This window comes from Phalacrocorax aristotelis, chromosome 1 (assembly GCF_949628215.1).
Source record: "Phalacrocorax aristotelis chromosome 1, bGulAri2.1, whole genome shotgun sequence".
NCBI lineage: Eukaryota > Metazoa > Chordata > Aves > Suliformes > Phalacrocoracidae > Phalacrocorax > Phalacrocorax aristotelis.
In genome coordinates, this window is record NC_134276.1 from 102728496 (window position 1) to 102747361 (window position 18866).

An 18866-nucleotide genomic window follows, 5' to 3' on the forward strand; every position below is an offset into this window, starting at 1 on the left:
ACTCACTCACTCCCCTCCCCCCAGCAGGGTGGGTAAGAGAATAGGGAGAGCAAAAGTGAGAAAACTTAGAAAACTCATTGGTTGCGATAAAGACAGTTTGATAAGTGAAAGAGCACGGGGCGGGGTGGGGGGCGGGGGGTGGAGTGATACAAAGGTAATCACTCACCACCGCCCTCAAGCTCAGTCTCTGAGCAATGGCTACCCTGGAAGACAACTGCCCCTGGGCTGCCCAGTTTTTGCTGAGCATGGTGATATGGGAGAGAGGCTTTGCAAAAACTCTGTTCAGCCATAGCCAAAACATTGATGTGTTAGCAACACTGCTTTAGTCACAAATCCAAGACAGAGCACCACACAGGCTGCAATGAAGAAAGTTAACTCCATCTCAGCCAGACTCAGTACAGTGAGTTAATTTACTGAGCTCATTAAAAGCGCTATATGTATTACCAGGCATCAGGGCGATTCCACATCCTGAATTCTAACTCTAGAGTTTGTAAGTATCAGATGGCTCTACACAATAGAACTGCGCCACAGAGCCACAATTATTTTAATCCTACTTACAGAAAAATCAAGTGACATAAACCAGGTGGTAAATAGCTGGTAAATATCAGAAATATATCAGAAAAATATCAGAAAAGATGGGTTGATGTGGTAAGGCAGATGAAAAATGGAATATAAAACGAGTAATATCTGTTCAATTCTTTTTTTATTTTTATGCCCAAATGTCTCCCAGGCAACTCTGTAGACATTTAGGCTCATTAGTTAAGATTTAATGAAATGAAATTAGAACTACTGCATTACCAGTGATAAATCCAGATGTTGGTTTCAGACTATGGAACTGTTGATCATGTTTAGCTCTCTCCTCCACAGTAATAGCCCAGATATCCAGGTTGCCTAGTTCAAAAAAAAAAAAGGAGAAATAAAATTAAGAAACATTATCTAAAAGCTACACTATTTTTATTTCTGAGTGTAATAATGTCATATCATACCAGACCTCTGAAAACAACATACACACAGAAGCCGTTCACCCAAAGCCTACAGCTGAAAGCTCCATGAAGCCTTAAATAGCCAGTTAGGACTTACGAACTTACGAGAACTAACTGTTACCAAATTAAGATGACTGCCGTGTACTGATTCACTTACCTGGCTCAGATGAATCTTAAGTTACAAGCAGGATACTCAAAGCACAATCAAACTTATGAACAGACTATTAGAAGACAACATCAGCATATCAGAGGATATAGTGCAGAAAGTTCATAACATTAGATATTTAGGAGGTGGGAGGTCATTTGCCTCTCAAAGCACATACATCTGAAATGCAATTCAAGTTCTTTTAATTGAAAAGGTACCTCAAATCATCAGTGTGTACTATGTGGATTTTACTATTTTAAGATAAAAAGTCTCCGTAAGTGCCTAGGAAAAGTGTGATTCAACTAGACAGTAAACACTTTTCACAGGCAACAATAGCACAGGAGAGCATGCTCCTCATTCTCCTGAGAATGAGAAATGGGAGCAAGAATAAGTTACACAGACCAGATCCTTCACACCATGCTCAAAATTTGGAGGTGGATGGTTTACGTTGAGATTTAGTACCCTTTTACAATGCCATGCTTCCACAATGCTTTCTCCAGTTCTACCTCCATTTCTGCAGCACTTCCTCTCCTCTCTTCTCTTGCAGACATTTCACTTTCATCCTTCAAATCATTTGTACTCAGAGCAAACATATCTCACCTTCCGCTTGAGACCTCCAATAAACTCTCTAACACTGTGTTTCAGGTTTGTCTCACCAATTTCTAAGCAGCAGAGCATCAAGATTTCAACATCCACAGAAGTACATTACGCTGGTTCACCTACCTCCTACTGTATAGGAACGTAATGATACAAAGGCATCTAAGTTAATGTAATCACTGCTTTATTGAAGTAATATTAAAAGATAAAATGCAGACTTGTAGAAAAATGAAGAGGAGACCTAGCATTCGTTCTGTCTCAGCACTAAATTCTCAGAGATTAAATTTCAGGTAATAAGGTCCACACATATTTACAGCAAGTATTTCAAAACGCTTGCAGGCTGAGGCAGAATCAGACTCAGCAGTTATAAAGAACATGAGAGTTTCCTGCCTCCTGAATTTCTTGTATTTAAAATCTACTTTCGTGTGGCAAAATGTACTTTGGAGAGAAAAGGAAATGGGCAAGCGGAAGAAAAACATTCACAGAATAGATTTCATTAATGAAAGAAAATCTACACTCTTGGTAAAAAATTATCATCTCAGTTTTAGGTAACCTATGTATTTCTAAAAGCAGAAAGGCTAATAATATCTAATTCAAAGAAAGGAAGTTTTAAGATTAGTCCAAAAATCCCAGAATTTTAGTGATTAAGCTCACAGAGGCACTGTAAACAGATTTCATAGCTGTGCTCCCTGTGGGGATGAAACAGGACTCTTCTTTAGATATGAACATCCCAAAACACAATAGTTCAAGTTAGCAATTATCTTCCCCATCTTCTCATGAACTCCTGACAGGAAGAAAGGAATGGTTAAGACTTTATGACCAATATGCAGACTAGGCCAACTAGTCTAGGTCAACTAGGAGCATATTAACATCTCCTTGTATTGGGAACACAACTACTCCGGCCTAAGATCCTAAGGCTGGATGTGGTAGTTTACACAAAGAGAGAGAATTTCTTGAATATAATGTGGCAACAAACCCAAACCAATATGAAATTTCCAATGACTCGCTGGCTTGCTCTGTCTCAGTTTGAGGTATGTATGACTCCAGTACCAAAAAACAAAACAAACAAAAAAAACCCACCACCAAAAAAACCACCACCACCACAAAAACCACTGAACCCCAAAAAACACAACAATAAAAAACCCTAGCTTTTCCTATCCTTCCACAAAGAAGGCAATAAAACCCAGAACTAAAAACTCTTATGGCATGAGGTAACTAAAAATGTATTCTATTAACTATTTTAAAACACAATTTGCTGAATTCCTCTCTGGAGTCCCTGTAACTAGAACAAATGATTGTCAATATTTACTCTTCCAGATGGAGATTTGGTTGGTATTGAAACAGTAGATCTCCTTTGTGGGACATGAACATCAAAAGAACCACCCTTAAACCAAGCAAGCCTAGTAGGCTCTTCAGTTAGAAAAGTATGAATGGCATCTCTGGCATTACCTCGTTTCCATCTTTTGTTATTTGAGGAAACAATAAGACCTACAGGAGGCCATGAAGCAGGGTCTTACCCAACACCAAGAAATCATTCATGGCTTCAGATCCTAGATGTCAACACAGAGGTTGTGGGGCTTTTCAGTATGTTTGGATACAAAGGAGGTAGTCACCAAACCACAAAACTGACTCATAAGCAAGCTATTCTTCAATGCAGCAGCAAGCCCTCTAACCATCTTTTCTTTTACATGGCTTAGCAGTCACCTCATCTGCAAAAGTTAAGCATTGGGCTCTGATACATGAAATGGGCATTTTCTTCTCCTGGAAAAATCGACAGAAGGTCAAGCATACCACATTCTTCCCAACAATTATAAAAATCCTACCATGCCTTTTTTTTTTTATTAATCATCCTTAAAATGTGCAGTTTTCTGGAATATCAATGAGTCACCCCAATTTAAACAGTGGGTGTTGTGCTCTTTCCATACACATTACCCAAGCTGACTTGAAAGATTCTTTAAAAAGAAAGGAAGTGAAATAAAAACAAAAACATCATTACTGCTATTCACAAGCAGAAGGGTACCAGACATTGCACATTTGGAGTGAGGGCTCTCCCAAGATTGAGACCGCATAAATCTTCTCCTCTGCATCTCGTTTTGCAACTACAGGTGAGAGGAAACATTGCGTTCTCAAAAGGATTATATATTTCCCCATAAAAATTGGAATTTCCTTTACACCATTTGTTTCCTTTTACAACAATCTTAGACTTCTGCTGTCGTTCTTCTACAAGGGGGTACAATGCTACTTGGTAGACTTGGTTCAAGTATGAATGTCATAACAAATTTCCCTCACACTACATTACAAAAAGATGCTCCAGAAACTACGTTAGCCACGTGCTTATTTCAACTTCCTTGTTGTAGAGCAGTCAGATGAGAAAAGTTGTTTGAGAAGAAGTAATGAATTCCTTCCTTCCTAAAGCCATGTACTAGAATTAACAGGATCCTGGAAAACATATGCAAGATCAAATGGGAATATATGAAGTTGAAAAAAGAAAACTGCTATCCATCTGTAACTCAATGAGAACTCTCTGAAGATGGCAGAGGAGAATGCTTTGAAGACAAGATTGCCATTAAGAACGTATGTACGTGTTTAAATACGGGTGCATGCAAAGCACAGCCCTAACTCTAAACAAAAGGAAATACTTCAGTCTGAACAAGCAGATTTCGTTCACATCATGACTTTTCTTAGATTGTGAAAATTAAGGTGAAATGAAGTTTTTCACAATTTTTTATATGATCTGAAAGGGTATCCTACGTGAAACTGTCCAGTGAGTTTATTTGATCAAATCTTTTGGCAGCCAGTTTCACTCCTAAACTGAGAGAGTCTGTCAGCAAGCAAGATTTAATTCCAGAGGGCTGGACTTAAAGATAACTGAGGCAATGAATGGCAGCTTCCAGTTATAGGTTTGTTCTAGCTACCACATGCCAAGAGATGCTTCTTCTATTGTGCTTCTCCGACTTTTTCAGACTAGCAGAGACTGCATCCAGTCAACTGCGTTTAACAAGAACTGGGTTTCTCTTAACAACATACTCTAAGTAACATGCATTCTTCCTGAAGTCTCACACTGAAACATTAACACTGGATACAAATTTAGTTCCTAGCTATATCCAATCCCAAAAACTAGTCTTCCATACATATTTATGTACATATATTCGCACACACTTTCATGTGTGCATGCATATTTTTATGTATATACAGAACACTTTACACAGAATATGTTTCCTCTTTACACAGAACCATATAGGTTGGAAAAGACCTTTAAGATCGTCAAAAGATCAACCAAAAACCTAACACTGCCAGTCCACCACTAAGCCATGTGCCTAAGCACCACATCTACACATCTTTTAAATACCTCCAGGGATGGTGACTCAACCACTTCCCTGGGCAGCCTGTTCCAGTGCTTGACAACCCTTTCCCCAAAGGAATTTTTCCTGATTTCCAGTCTAAACCTCCCCTGGCACAACTTGAAGCCGTTTCTTCTCATCCTATCACCAGTAGCTTGGAAGAAGAGACTGACACCCACCTCACTACAACCTCCTTTCAGTCACAGATTGTGATACGGTCTCCCCTCAGCCTCCTCTTCTCCAGGCTAAACAACCCCAGTTCCCTCAGCCGCTCCTCATAACACTTGTGCTCCAGACCCTTCACCAGCTTCACTGCCCTTCTCTGGACACGCTCCAGCAACTCAATGTCTTTCTTGTAGTGAGGGGCCCAAAACTGAACAAAGGATTCAAGGTGGGGCCTCACCAGTGCCAAGTACAGGGGCACGATCACTGCCCTGCTCCTGCTGGCCACACTAGTCCCGATACAAGCCAGGATGCTGTTGGCCTTCTTGGCCACCTGGGCACACTGCCGGCTCATATGTACATATACATATATACATATACACAAACATATGTATACACACAAGAATCATATCTGCATCTTGAGAGAAAAGCCCTTAACAGATGCAACATTTAAGTGGAACCTAACTGGTTACTAGTTGTCAGCACTGAAATTTATCTTTTTAATGTTTCTCCAGATCAGCTGCAGAAATGGGCTCAAAAATATGTTTCATGTGAACAGCAAAAAGTAATGTCTCTATTGCACTACCAGGAATCTCCCTGGGTTTTTCAAAAAGACTTAAGTTCAAGATGCTATACTTTCCCCTGATATAAATGGAGAGCTAAAAACATGCAGCACCTTTGTTCTAATCTAATCATGGGTTATGAGATGACAAGGAAAAGAAATTTGAAGTGATAACATCCAAAGGCATGTGCTGTACTTTTCAGCAATGAAAAAGTCCAGGAATCCTCAAAGAAAAAGCATATCCACTTCTTGGCCACAACTAATGCTTATAAAGTGAGAATTTATAATATTTAAATCGCAGTTTAGAGTTTCCTCTGAAAAAATATTTTAAAAGCAGGCAGGACTGAGTAAGGAAGCTTAAGACAGGCAAATGAAACAGGGTAACTGCAGAACGAGACTATGCCCTACTGCCAGTGGCTGAGTGGCCTGGATCTGCCTGCAATCAGACTGTAGGACTGTAATGGATCAATGCACAGAAGGGATATAGCTATAGCACAGCTTTTCTGTTTGACTCTTCCACGATGCCTCTGCAGTATTTCATGTGTGTATTCTAACAGGTCTGCAAAAACATCACAAATCAGAAACTGTGATCTCAGAAAGATACAGTATCCATAAACACTATCCATACAGAACATATTTGGAAAGCAACACAGTCATGCAGAATTTTTGCATAAAAGAATCGTTCAGAATACACTATAAACAACTTACCCCCAAAAGGTGTTGGAAACTGAGCCATGGTTCTGTCACTTTTAGCTTGTTAATAGATGCCTGAAAAAGAAAATAAAAACCCAATAGGTAAAAGTTACAGTATCTTCCATTTTAAATGTTTTCTGTACTGCCATATAATCAATTAGTACAGCAAAATAGAGGCAATGAAAAAGTAGGATCATATAAATATTACCTGCAAGAACTGTTACTTACAAGAGAACTAAATGTCTCATTTCTTGCACTATCCTATGCATCCATGAGTGTGTTTTCATACTAGCAAGCAGCCACATTTCAGTTCTGTTTCAAGAATGTCCTCAAAAACAGTCTTCATTTATAAATAATCCGTGATGCAGTAAAGAACAGAGTTAAGTCAGCCACAACGGACAAGATCTCAGTGACACTGTTCAAGGCTGCATTACTTTACCGGGTGTTACAGCTCTGCTCCTACTTAAGACCAAAATTGGCTCTATTTCCAACCGTTGAAAACATATAACACTAGCAATCTGTTTTTTATTCCTGACAGAAAAATTCATGCAATGCACTGTCTTGCCTAGAGTTCCTTTGTTTCAAAGTACATTAAAGAAAGAAACTCAATTTCAAGACTGCTTTACCCCCTGACTGCTTTAGCCTACAAATTTAACAAGCACATCTGAATGAAAAAAAGTGCTAAAGGTGACATCACAAGCAAAAATACATTAGTTGATAGGACATACTCTTAAGTTAACACTGCTTGCTTTTCAAGTAAAAGCAATCTACTCAGTCTAGAAACTTAATCTTTAAAGAAAAAAGGAAAAACATTTTTCTTACTCCACACAAAGACTGACATGAACTGCCTGAGCCAAGAGGACAATAGCTAGCAACAGAGGCACAAAACAATGAAAAAGCAGCCTCTTGTCCTACTAGATTCCATGCATGTTTTCCAGGCAACAGGAGAAGAAGCAAAAGGAAACAGAATCAGAAGGAGAATAATTTAAACTGCTTGAACAGCAGCAGAAATTTATCAATATCACTAAGAAAAGGCATTAACGTGCATCAACAATTTCCTTTTGTCTGAATTTCTTGTTTGCTCCCCTCCCCATCCCCACTTCACACTTCCCAAATACTCTTCTGGCTTCCAACTTGGGAACCTACTATATATACACTCCACAGATGTCACTGCCGAAAACCCCACAGCACTTTGTAAGCCAGTCTCTCCATCAGTTGTAATTTAGAGAACTATGAAAAACACTGAATTTTTTTCTCATAATTTGGCAGAGCAACTAAGCATGGTACATGACTCAGAAATCTGCTTCCAAATGCCAGGTAACACAGCTGATACTAACTGCATGCACAGCAAGCCTCATCTCGAAAGGTTATTCTGAAAACACTGTATCAGTATGCGTGTGATTTTAAACTATCTTAGTAGTATGGCTCATTCAAAATCGTTTCTCCGGTGCTAGAAGATCAGCATTTGAATCTTTGCTTAGGTTCTATTATGTACACCGTTGCAGGCAAGACCTCTATTATGCTTCTGTTTTTTAAAACTGCAAGCAAACCCGGGGTGGGGGGGCACGGGGAAGAAGCGTTTTCTGAACTTCCACACATGTACTATTGAATCTTACAGCACAGGCAGTTTTCACACTTGAGTGTTAAAAAGATAACTGGAGAGAGACCAACAGAGGACAGAATCTCTTCCTACTTCATTTTTCCCAGAGTATACAGAAGGACAGGAAAAAACACTTAGGGCAGCAACAGGGAGGAACAGAGACTTGCAAAGTAGAACTAGAGAGCGGGTTGGGAAGGAGAGGCGGTGGTGTTTATTTTGTTGTTTTGGTTTGGCGTTTTTTTTGCAAGCTAAGAAAACTTAAATACTGTAAATACTGGCACGTAGGAGTATATGAAAGGATTGAAAATGTTTAGCTACTTAAGGGAAGATACTCCTCCACAGCTTACTAGTACTCCAGAGGAATTGGTAATTCTTTCATCCTTTATCTTGAACCTATCAGAAAGGGGGAAGGAGTGGGAAGTCTCAAGACTAGCCCTATGCTGGATGCCAAATCAAGCATATACACAATTCTAAAGAGCTTGTGGAGAGAGGGGGAAAAAAAAAAGAAAAAAATATAAGCTAGCAGTAAGCAGATTAAATACTGATGGGTAAAATGGAGAAAAGGAGCAGAAAACTATGTTTAGACTTGGGAGACTGAAAAACAAAATAAAACAGACTGCATACATACAATAGGAAGCAGACAGAGGGAGAGAAAAATCAACATACTCCAACAAGAGAGTAATTAAGTTTGCTGTTTACTGCCAATGTAACGCCCAAGCTGACACAGGGGCCCTAAATCTACAGGAATTAAACTTTGCAACTGTGGACAGTTGATTCCAACAGCTATGGGTTTGTTATAAAGGAAAATGAAGGTTAAAAGAGATCAGGAATTTCACAGCATGCCAGTACTGACTCCGTAGTTTTTTGTTTAAGTATCAAAGAGCTGGAGAACCTGCTCTGGAGGAAAGAACTAAGTAGTTAGGTCTTTCCTCCCTTGAGGAGAGAAGGCTCAGAGGGAACCTCATGACAGTAGTCCAGGACTTCAATGGCAGCTACCAAGAGGGCAAAGGCTTTCTCTTCATGAGGAGCAACATGGAGAAGACAAGGTACAGTGGGCGCAAGTTGCACCATGAGAGGTTTCATCCCAATATAAGAAAGAAATTTTTTACAGTGAGATTAACCAACCACTGGAACAACACACACACCCCCACCCCACCCCCCCGGGGTGTGGTAGAGTCCCCATCCCCAGAGGTTTTCAATATGCGGTTGGACAGGGTGCTAGATAATCTCATCTAGGCTCCCTCTCCCACCAAAGGTTGGACCAGATGATCTTTCAAAGCTCATTCTGACCCGGGCTGTTCTATGATTCTACTTTTTGGGTTAAAGATCTCTGGGATAGGGACCAGGTTTTATTTATGTGAAAAACATCTGGCACAGTCATTATACCATAAATTTATCATATATTGGTAAATTGTTGTAATGGAAATACAAGCACTAACATTTCAATCTGCAATGTTATTTTGAAATAGTACCAAGTTGTTCTAGACCTGCATTCCTCATATCCTAATCTCTACCTGTTCCACAACAGCATTAAGTCCTCTGCCTTCCTTGCTCCTCCCGACACCCCCAACAAGAAAACGCATCGTGGGACAGAACAAAAATTATGTAGGAACCAACTGACCAGAAAGCTGACAGAAAAAACAATGGGTAAACTGAGCTCTGTGCCATTCTCTTCAGGAACACAGTAATTTCTCTCCAACTAACTACTGATATTTGTACTTTTAGGAACTTAGATCTCTCAGCAAGTCAGTACCCACATCAACCAGACTGCACGCCCTTTCCCCACAAAGGTCTGTGCAGCACCAGAATGTGCCTGTGTTCTCAGGTCAGTGAAAGCAACATACTGAACAAAAGTTCCAGTAGATCAATAATTGGCAAATGCACACAAGACACATTATACACATCTGCTCTCTGTAATTCTGTTTTGCTGAGAATTATTGTACTATGTTGTTACCAGCAGGCAGAAAGGGGGCTGGTTGTCAGCACTGTCCCAGTTTCACTCAACGTCTACTGTGTTCCGGGTTTTACCCCTGTCACTTGGGAGGTGGAAAGCCCACAAAGTCTGGGAGTGAGAATTTCAAGGAAGGAAAGTGGGGAGGGTGTTATCTCTCAAAAAATAATGGTTTCAGTAAGACCAGATAAGCCTACATTTTTCAGTCTGAAGACCAATGCTATTTCTCAGAGCCAAGGAGATGGACAATATTTGGAGGGAGGTTCTCAGCCCTGACTGTCTTCCACTGTGGCAATCCTACTGGAATACATACAATCCTCCCATCCATGACCTCCCATGTACTTCAGAGGACAATGAGGCTTTCCCTATACCTGAGCCTAGGGGATAATGAAACGTCATACTGACACACAGACATAAAGTGTAGAACAAACATCAGGACCAAGGCATTCAGACAGACATAAATTTCACATTCCGTACGGTTAGAACTTTCATAATAGGCACAATTATTTTTATATACACAGAAAGTACTAAAACATACATTCAAAATGCATAGGTTAGTTTATGAGAAAAATTTGCTTGCACCCAGCTCTGAGCAAGGGAGACAAGGAAATGCCCAGCCATCTAATCTACTAGTGTTCTCTTCTAACTTATACTATTCTAGATAAAACCACAAATATTTTATTTCCCATTCCTCACTCCAAATAATTTACTCTCTTCTCATAAACTAGTAAGTAAGTACTCTTTTATATAAACAATAAATCCTCTTTTAACATTCTGCTCCTCCTTAAACCTAAAGGAGAGTTTTCTAGACTAAAAGTTATTCATATAAAGGTAAAATTTAATTTATAGAGACCACCTGCAGACAATCATAAGCATAGATCATATCTAAATTTAAGTACTGATGTCTTACCTAAGCTTTTACCTTGAAAAAATGATCAGGTTGAAAACAAGTACATTAACACCACACCTGCATAAAAGTCAGACATGTATGAAAATTCCTTCCACTGAGAATTATAGCCTTCTACGATGGCATGACTGGCTGGATAGATGAAAAGAGAGCAGTGGATGTTGTTTACCTCAACTTCAGCAAGGCTTTTGACACTGTCTCCAATAGCATCCTCACAGGTAAGCTTAGGAAGTGTGGGTTAGATGGGTGGGCAATGAGGTGGATTGAGAACAGGCTGAATGGCAGAGCTCAGAGGGTCATGACCAACAGGGCAGAGCCTGGTTGGAGGCCTTTCACTAGCAGTGTTCCCCAGGGGTCTGTGCTGGGTCCAGTCCTGTTCAACATAGCCATCAGTGACCTGGATGAAGAGACAGAGTGCACCCTCGGCAAGTTGGCTGATGATACAATACTGGGAGGAGAGGCTGATACACCAGAAGGCTGTGCTGCCATTCAGTGAGACCTGGGCAGGCTGGAGAGCTGCACCGAGGGGAACCTGATGAAATTCAACAAGAGCAAGTGCAAGGTCCTGCACCTGGGGAGGAACAACCCCATGCACCAGTACAAGCTGGGGGCTGACCTGCTGGAAAGCGGCTCTGTTGAGAAGGACCTGGGAGTGCTGGTGGACAACAAGCTGACCCTGAGCCAGCGATGTGACCTTGTGGCCAAGAAGGCCAACGGTATCCGGGCTGCATTAAAAGGAGTGTGGCCAGCAGATCGAGGGAGGTTATCCTCCCCTTCTACTCTGCCCTAGTGAGACCACATTTGGAGTACTGTGTCCAGTTTTGTGCCCCCCAGTTTAAGAAGGATGCAGAACTGCTTGAGCAAGTCCAGCAGAGAGCTACCAAAATGATCAGTGGGCTGGAGCATCTCTGTTATGAGGAAAGGCTGAGACACCTGGGTTTGTTTAGCCTGGAGAAGAGAAGACTGAGGGGGGATTTCATCAATACCTATAAATACCTAAAGGGTGGGTGTCAGGACGATGGGACTAGGCTCTTTTCAATAGTGCCCAATGACAGGACAAGGGGCAATGGGCGCAAGTTGGCACACAGGAAGTTCCACCTAAACATGAGAAAAAAACTTCTTTCCTGTGAGCGTGACAGAGCAGTGGCACAGGCTGCCCCAGGGAGGTTGTGGAGTCTCCTTCCCTGGAGACATTCAAAACCCACCTGGATGCGGTGCTGTGCCCCCTGCTCTGGGTGTGCCTGCTCAAGCAGGGGGGTTGGACAAGATGATCTCTGGAGGTCCCTTCCAACCCCTACCATTCTGTGACTATGTATGGACTTCAAGAATGTGGCTCAAAACTTTATTATAGTTTCTGTTTAAAGTTGTCTGTCTTCTTCTAAGGACACATTTTCATAGAAAACTGTAATAAAGCCACAGGAGGTATAAAGTAAGAGTGATCTAGCTATTTCAGTGCTATGTGTCTTTATATAGACAAGTTTTACATAAAAAAATTTTTTTTTGTTAAAAATGCATCACAGCATTCTATTCCTAAATAATCATTCACAAGATAATTTGGGCAGACAATTCAAGAAGTAATTCCTGAGGCAACTTATCAGTCACCTTCTTCCTCCCACAGGAAAAAAAGAAACAAAACCAACCAGATAAAAAACCCACATCCTTCTCAAGCATTCCAAATTATGACAAAATACCCCCATGTCATGTGAGAGTATCACAGACTGACAGCAAGTTTTGGTGTTTTCCCATGTTACGTGGGAAAGTCTTTAGACTACTATTAATAAAAACGAGTGATAGTTTCAGCAAACCCTGGACATTTTAGATAAGTATTGGAAAACAGAACCAGTTTGAGACATTCATGCAATTTGATGCTTGCTCTTTTGAGATCAGATCATTAATACAGTTACAGTTATGAGTTTCAAACTTTTCAGAGTTTCTACTCTTTACAGGAATGACTTCTAACTGTAAAAACCCTCACAAATGTTAAACTTCTGTTTCCTGAATGTTTTGCCAAGGACCCAAATGAGATTAACAAAGCTAGTCACCATTGCAAATGCTTTTCAGTTCCTGTGGCAATTATCAAACTGATGAGAAGGTCTCTTCTGTATTCATGGTATCTGTCTTCTGCTATGGGGAAAGGATAACGTGACCACAAAGGAAGAAAAATTACTATAAACCCACAAAGCAGGCAACAGGTGTAGTGGCAAGGCACTCTTTTCTGCACTCTAAGTCAGAAGACAGCTCAGGAGTCTAACAAATAAAGAATTCCCTACTTTCTAAAAACAGGAAAAATTAAGATATTTATCAACAACTGTGGTAGAAGCCCCACACTAACACTACAAATGGTGTTTCTGTGTACAACAGATTTGCAAGCAGATAAGGACATTGTTTACTTTCTTGCCATGGCATTGTCACTTTATCTTGTTGAGTCATGTAAGCTTTAAGTATTTTTGTAGGAAAGCCCTCCACAAGTACTTCCACAGGAACTACCAGGTTTCTGTCTGGTTTTGCTTAAGTACTACGTAAGGAACACACTGTCCAAAACATTTTACTACTTCAAGACCCTAGGGTCAAAGTTCAAGAGGATGGTTATGAAGAACATGCTTGGTCAAATCAGGCCTATACTGCTGAAAGTTCTCAGATAAGTTTAAGATCCAGGCAAGGGACTTCTTTTGCCATCCAGATTAATAGCTGGCTTGCTGTTTTCCACAATTTGTCTTTCATTAAAACAACACTGAGTTTCCCAAGCTATATTAACTCATACATTTCTGGGTGAAGGTAGTTCTCATTTCTTTAACTGACATCTAAATTATATAAATTATATATAAAGGTAAAATTAAATTAATAATTATTAATTTACCCTGAGCAAGGTGCTCAGAACTTTAACAAACATACAAGATCATTTATTCAGAGAGAGTTCAGAAATTAATTCTTTGCAAATTTAGTCCTTTTCTTCTTCCAATAGATGAGAAGCAATTAGGTAACTGGTTATCAGCAATAATATGGTCCCTTCTGAAGCAAAAGAGAATGACAATCCCCATTTCAAAGCTGGGGAAACAATGGCAGGAAAGCATTCTAATTCATGGTAAAGGTTAATAGTGTAGCTTGGAACAGAAACCTAATTCAGTCTGATCATGAACCACCAGAACATGTTTTGCACATGGGTATTACAAGCAGCAGAGAAACTAAATGATAAGGTTGGAAATGAGAAGTTGAAGAACCGTACATCTTCCAGTGTCATAACATTCTGCATCTTTCATCCACCTAAAATGTTGCCAATGACTACATATTACCAGCAGCACTCAAACAGCTTCCAAGCACTATAGTTAAAATGCTTCAGGATATTAGGGACTATATAACTGAAGCAAAAGTCTTTCCCTTAAGGAGTTCCCAATTTAATCAAATGGAATTAACCTTAGGAGGAAAGCAAGCAAAGGCTGCAGCGATAAGATCATCTTGTTGTACAGTCTAGCTAGCACAATTTGAATGGCTGCTTCTAATCTTGTACATACACAGGCTGTTTTTAATCTTCACAGCATTTCATCGAGTAATTCCAGTACTGAGTGAACTGTGACTGAATTACAGTATCTTTTTAAAGAGATGACTGGCTTTCATCTTGAAAGATTTAACATGATGGAAAATCCACCGCATCACTCAACTGTTTCTAAAACCCGTATTAAGAAATAAAATAAATATCATTCTTTATTTTCAGTTTAATATTAATTTACTTCATTCTGAACCACCAAGACCTTTTAAAGTATGATTTTTTTTCTTATTTTTAGAACAAACTTTTAGCAGTTTCTTAGCACTCACAACCTTCATTTTTTTTTCTTTTTAGTAGTCTTTACTTACAGAGGTGTAGTAACAAGCTGCTTTCTGGTTTTTTTGGTTTTGGGTTTGTTTGGGTTTTTTTGTTAAAAAGCTTCATTAACACAATTGCAGCTGGCAAGTTCTGACTCCTCCCCCTTTAAAACAAGTACTGTTATACTGAAAATCTGAAACACAAGAATAACAGAGCTAGGAATACATGCCACACCCACAAGATAGCCTTAACAGTATCCTGGCATTAAGTGCAAGAATGATCCAGTAAGGGCAGGGAAATGCATGATCTCACTGCTAGATATGCAAGTATTGTGCTCTCTTAGACCTTCAAAATCTGTCTTGTTTTGCAATATGAACCTGAGCAGTCATCTCAACTGCCAGTAAGTAAGGTTTATAGTAATACTGAATGCTAATAGGATCAGATAAAGCAGATTGGTTCTGCTATTTACACTACATAAAATGAAGACAGTCATTCTTTATTTCAGATCTGTTAATCTGGCTGCCTCCATGGCTTAAGGATCACTAAGCAATGGCACTTAAAAGATACACATGGAACAAAAGAGGAAAATGGCCAAAGCCAAAGGAAAGCAAAGTCTGAGTGCTCTGTAATACCTAAGTGTTAGTTTTGTGTGATCTGTATATTAGTGTATTATTCCAAGAATAGGCTGGTAGTCACATCACACCTTTTAACTTAGCGACTCTTAACTTTATAACTCCAGCTTTTCAGAGAGTTGTTTTGAAGGCCCAGTGTAGCACTGGATCACTTCTATTTCACCAGGCATTTTTCCCTTATCAGTTTTCTAATCTCTCCAGCTACATAACAAGTAACTTTGTTTCTTCTTTTACTGACTCAGCATGAAACAGCCCGACTACAGAATAATATAATTGCGTGCCTTTTGGGGTTTTTTTTTCCAGATTAACTCCTTCCTTATTCCTACATCAACTACCACAGCACACCTGCTTCCACTCCTCCTTGGGCCGCCTCCTACAGTGAGGTGGACACTGCTATATTACCTCCAGTTCAAGAAGGTAATGTAAATGTATCAGAGGGTAGCTGGTAAATTTCTTCCCCCACTTTCCTACAGATTCCCACTACAAAACTCTACATTGAACTCTCCCATGTTTCACCACATTTGTCCAGCATTACACTAGTGTTCCTGCCTTCTCAACACAACATTTTAATCTATAATTGCTACTTACCTCCACTGCAGCTGAAGCCACCCAAACCACAAGGCTTCCTTTTTCATAGCCCTGCACGAGCTCAGAAGCTATGCAGGATAAAGATGGTGGACCTATGAGCTGTGTTTTCAGTCACGGGACTGAAAAGCAAAGAAATTATGGACACAGTTTAGATCTGTGCTCCTCCTTTCTGAGCAGGCCAACCTGACTGCCTCTAACATTAGACAGGTTGGAATCAAAGGACTCAGAACCCAGCTCAATGTTCCTAGAGGAATGAGGACGGCCAAAGGAATAGACCAGAGCCATCAAGTCTTTCTTGGAGAAGAGTGGCAGTCTTCTGTCCCAAGATTTCATTACTTGTAGGCCTAATCTAAGCCCATGTAGCTATGCTGTGCAAATCCCCATTCTTATCTGAACTTGAGAGCTCATCATTTGAAATGGGGACAATGAAATATGGGAGAACAAAAAAGATCAGATGTTACGAGTTTTTCACTTCGCATTTTCCACCTCTGCCCCAAAGCAACAGTTATGCTGGGGGGAGGGTAAGAAGGAAGAAAAAGCCCAGAGTCATCATAAGTCTAAGTTGAGAGAGTTCAGGATCTGTGTCCGCTCTTTTTCCCTTCCTCCTAGGCAAAACCACAAGGTAAAAAGGTCTAGTAGGGTAGAGATAGGATAAAGTTGGTGATATCAGAGAAAGCACAGATGGCTCTGTTCTTTGAACTACTCCAGTGTAGGTCAATTTGTGCTCCATAAGCATCTGCTCTTCTGAACTCTTAGTGGTATGGCAAAAGCAGTTTGCTATAGCAGATTTTCAAAATAGTGCTTTAACAGGAGAAATTATTCAGCATCTACCAAGCCTTATCAGTAGTTGCGCCAGACCACATTGCTATTGACTGAAGTAGCCAACATCTCCCACATGTGCCCTCTGCTCTGAATCTCTTCAAAGCTCTGTCTTCCTAACTCTTTTGTATGATATTAGGAGCACTTTCAGATCAAAAACCAGATATATAGTATGTCATTTAGACAAGTATTCCTGTTATTTGCCTTACTTCTGGTCACACTTAACCCTGTTACTCAGACACAGGTTGACAGCAGTCATTCTCTGTGACTTACCCCTCTATTTTTTTTTTCTTCTGATTAGTCATATTGATTTGAGAACGTCAATTCAAGAACTTTCATATCAGGGCAAAACTCTCTGAAGGAGACCTCACAAAATACATAAGCATTCCTTGAACCTGCCCTGAACATGACTAGCATCCCTAAGGGATGGCTAACCTTCCTGCACTTCACCAAAATAAAAGACCTCAAAGCAATGAAGGTGAATGGCAAAGACTCGTTCGTTGTTTTTGTTTTAGAAAAAATTCATTTTAAAAATATATCACTTCTCAGTGAATTGCCCAGCACCACTGAGCAGCATGTTGTGAAAAAAGCTTGTTCTTTGGGGCAAAAACAAAACAGGCATTAAAACAAATCCTGAAAATGAGGATGCTTTCCTAACTTTTTTGGAAATTACTTTTTTCTTCCAAAACAGAACTTCCGAGAGAAAGGGGTCACACAAACACTCCACAAAGTTATAGTTCCAGTTGTTGGGATTATACTGACCAAACAAGCACTTAAAATTCTCAAGATTTAATTATGAGGATTCTCATATTCAGCAAAAAAACATCTTATTGACCTATAAAGCTACCAATGCAGCACACCCCAGGAAATTCTCTGCCCTGTGGCACTAACACACAGGTAGAGTCCTAACCCCAGCACTGTCAGGCAATTGAATATATTTGTGTATAACGCAGTGATCTAAGTACTGCATCCACCCCAGTTATATGACCCTTTTCATTTATCACAAGCAGCACATATAATTTATATGTAATAAAAAGTATATACCTATAAAAATAAGATATATGTAGCACAAGCTTCATTTGTGTGGGATCTACACAGAGTGCCACATCACTTAGCACCGAACAGCAAGGTTAAATCCTTTTTGTTACAAGGATGAAGTTTAAACAGCTATATGGAATGCAGGTGCCCAAATGCCGGCAGCAGGGGGGCTGCAGGAACGGCCTCTCTGAGGCTCCAACAGACCCACCACAGGGCACAGCTGAGACCCTCAGCCAAGATGGTGGCATCTCTGGAAAAGTGTGTAATAAAGGGCAAAACACTGCCTGACAGTGAGGGTGAAGTTGTGAAAAGCAGCCCTGCGAGCACCAAAAGTGTGAGAGGAGGAGGTGCTCCAGGTACCCCAGCAGAAATCTCCTGCAGCCCATGGAGTGACCACATTGAAGCACATATTGCCCTGCAGGTCATGGAGAGACCACAATGGAGCAGATATCCATGCTGCAGCCCATGGAGGATCCCAGGCTACAGCAGGTTTATCCTCAAGGACTGCAGCCTGTGGAGAGGACCCATGCTGGAGCAGGCAAAAAGCATGCAGAGGAAGCAGCAGCAGAGAGGACCTGTTATGGACTGACCACACCCCCCTATTTCCCACCTCCCTGTGCTGCTTGGGGCATGGGGGAGGTAGAGGATTCATGAATGAAGGAGTGAAATTGAGCCTGGGATAAAGGAGGGAGAAAGACATTGTTTCAATTTGTCTTTGTTTCTCACTATCCAAACTTATTTTAACTGGTGACAAATTAATTTTCCCCAAGTTTGTCTTGTCAATAATGGTAATTGTTATGTATCCCAACCCACAAGCTTTTTCTCCCCGTCTTCTCCCTTGTCCTGTTGAGGGGAGTGAGTGAGCAGCTGGGTGGGCATATGGCAGCCAGCCAAGGCCAACCCATGACAACATACTGACTTATTTGAAGAAACCAGTATTCCATCTGTAGATGATCCTGATCTTTTAGGAAATATTAGAGACTACACAGGAAATGACATAGAATTAGAAAAACCATGAACAGACAAAACATATGAAATTGTTTTTATAT

General features: G+C 40.4%; 1 protein-coding gene across 7 annotated transcripts in view; it reads right to left on the bottom strand.

The window, feature by feature from the left end:
• The window catches only part of ITSN1 (intersectin 1), a 147325-nt gene that overhangs the window by 105711 nt on the left and 22748 nt on the right, over positions 1-18866 (bottom strand). For all 7 annotated transcript variants that reach the window (XM_075100803.1, XM_075100813.1, XM_075100785.1 and 4 more), the window contains exons 2-3: positions 6499-6558; positions 799-891 (exon numbers count right to left, since the gene is read on the bottom strand). In XM_075100803.1, coding sequence (XP_074956904.1) covers positions 799-891; positions 6499-6526 — 121 coding nt within the window. In that variant the 5' untranslated portion in view covers positions 6527-6558. The remainder of the gene's footprint in view (positions 1-798; positions 892-6498; positions 6559-18866) is intronic.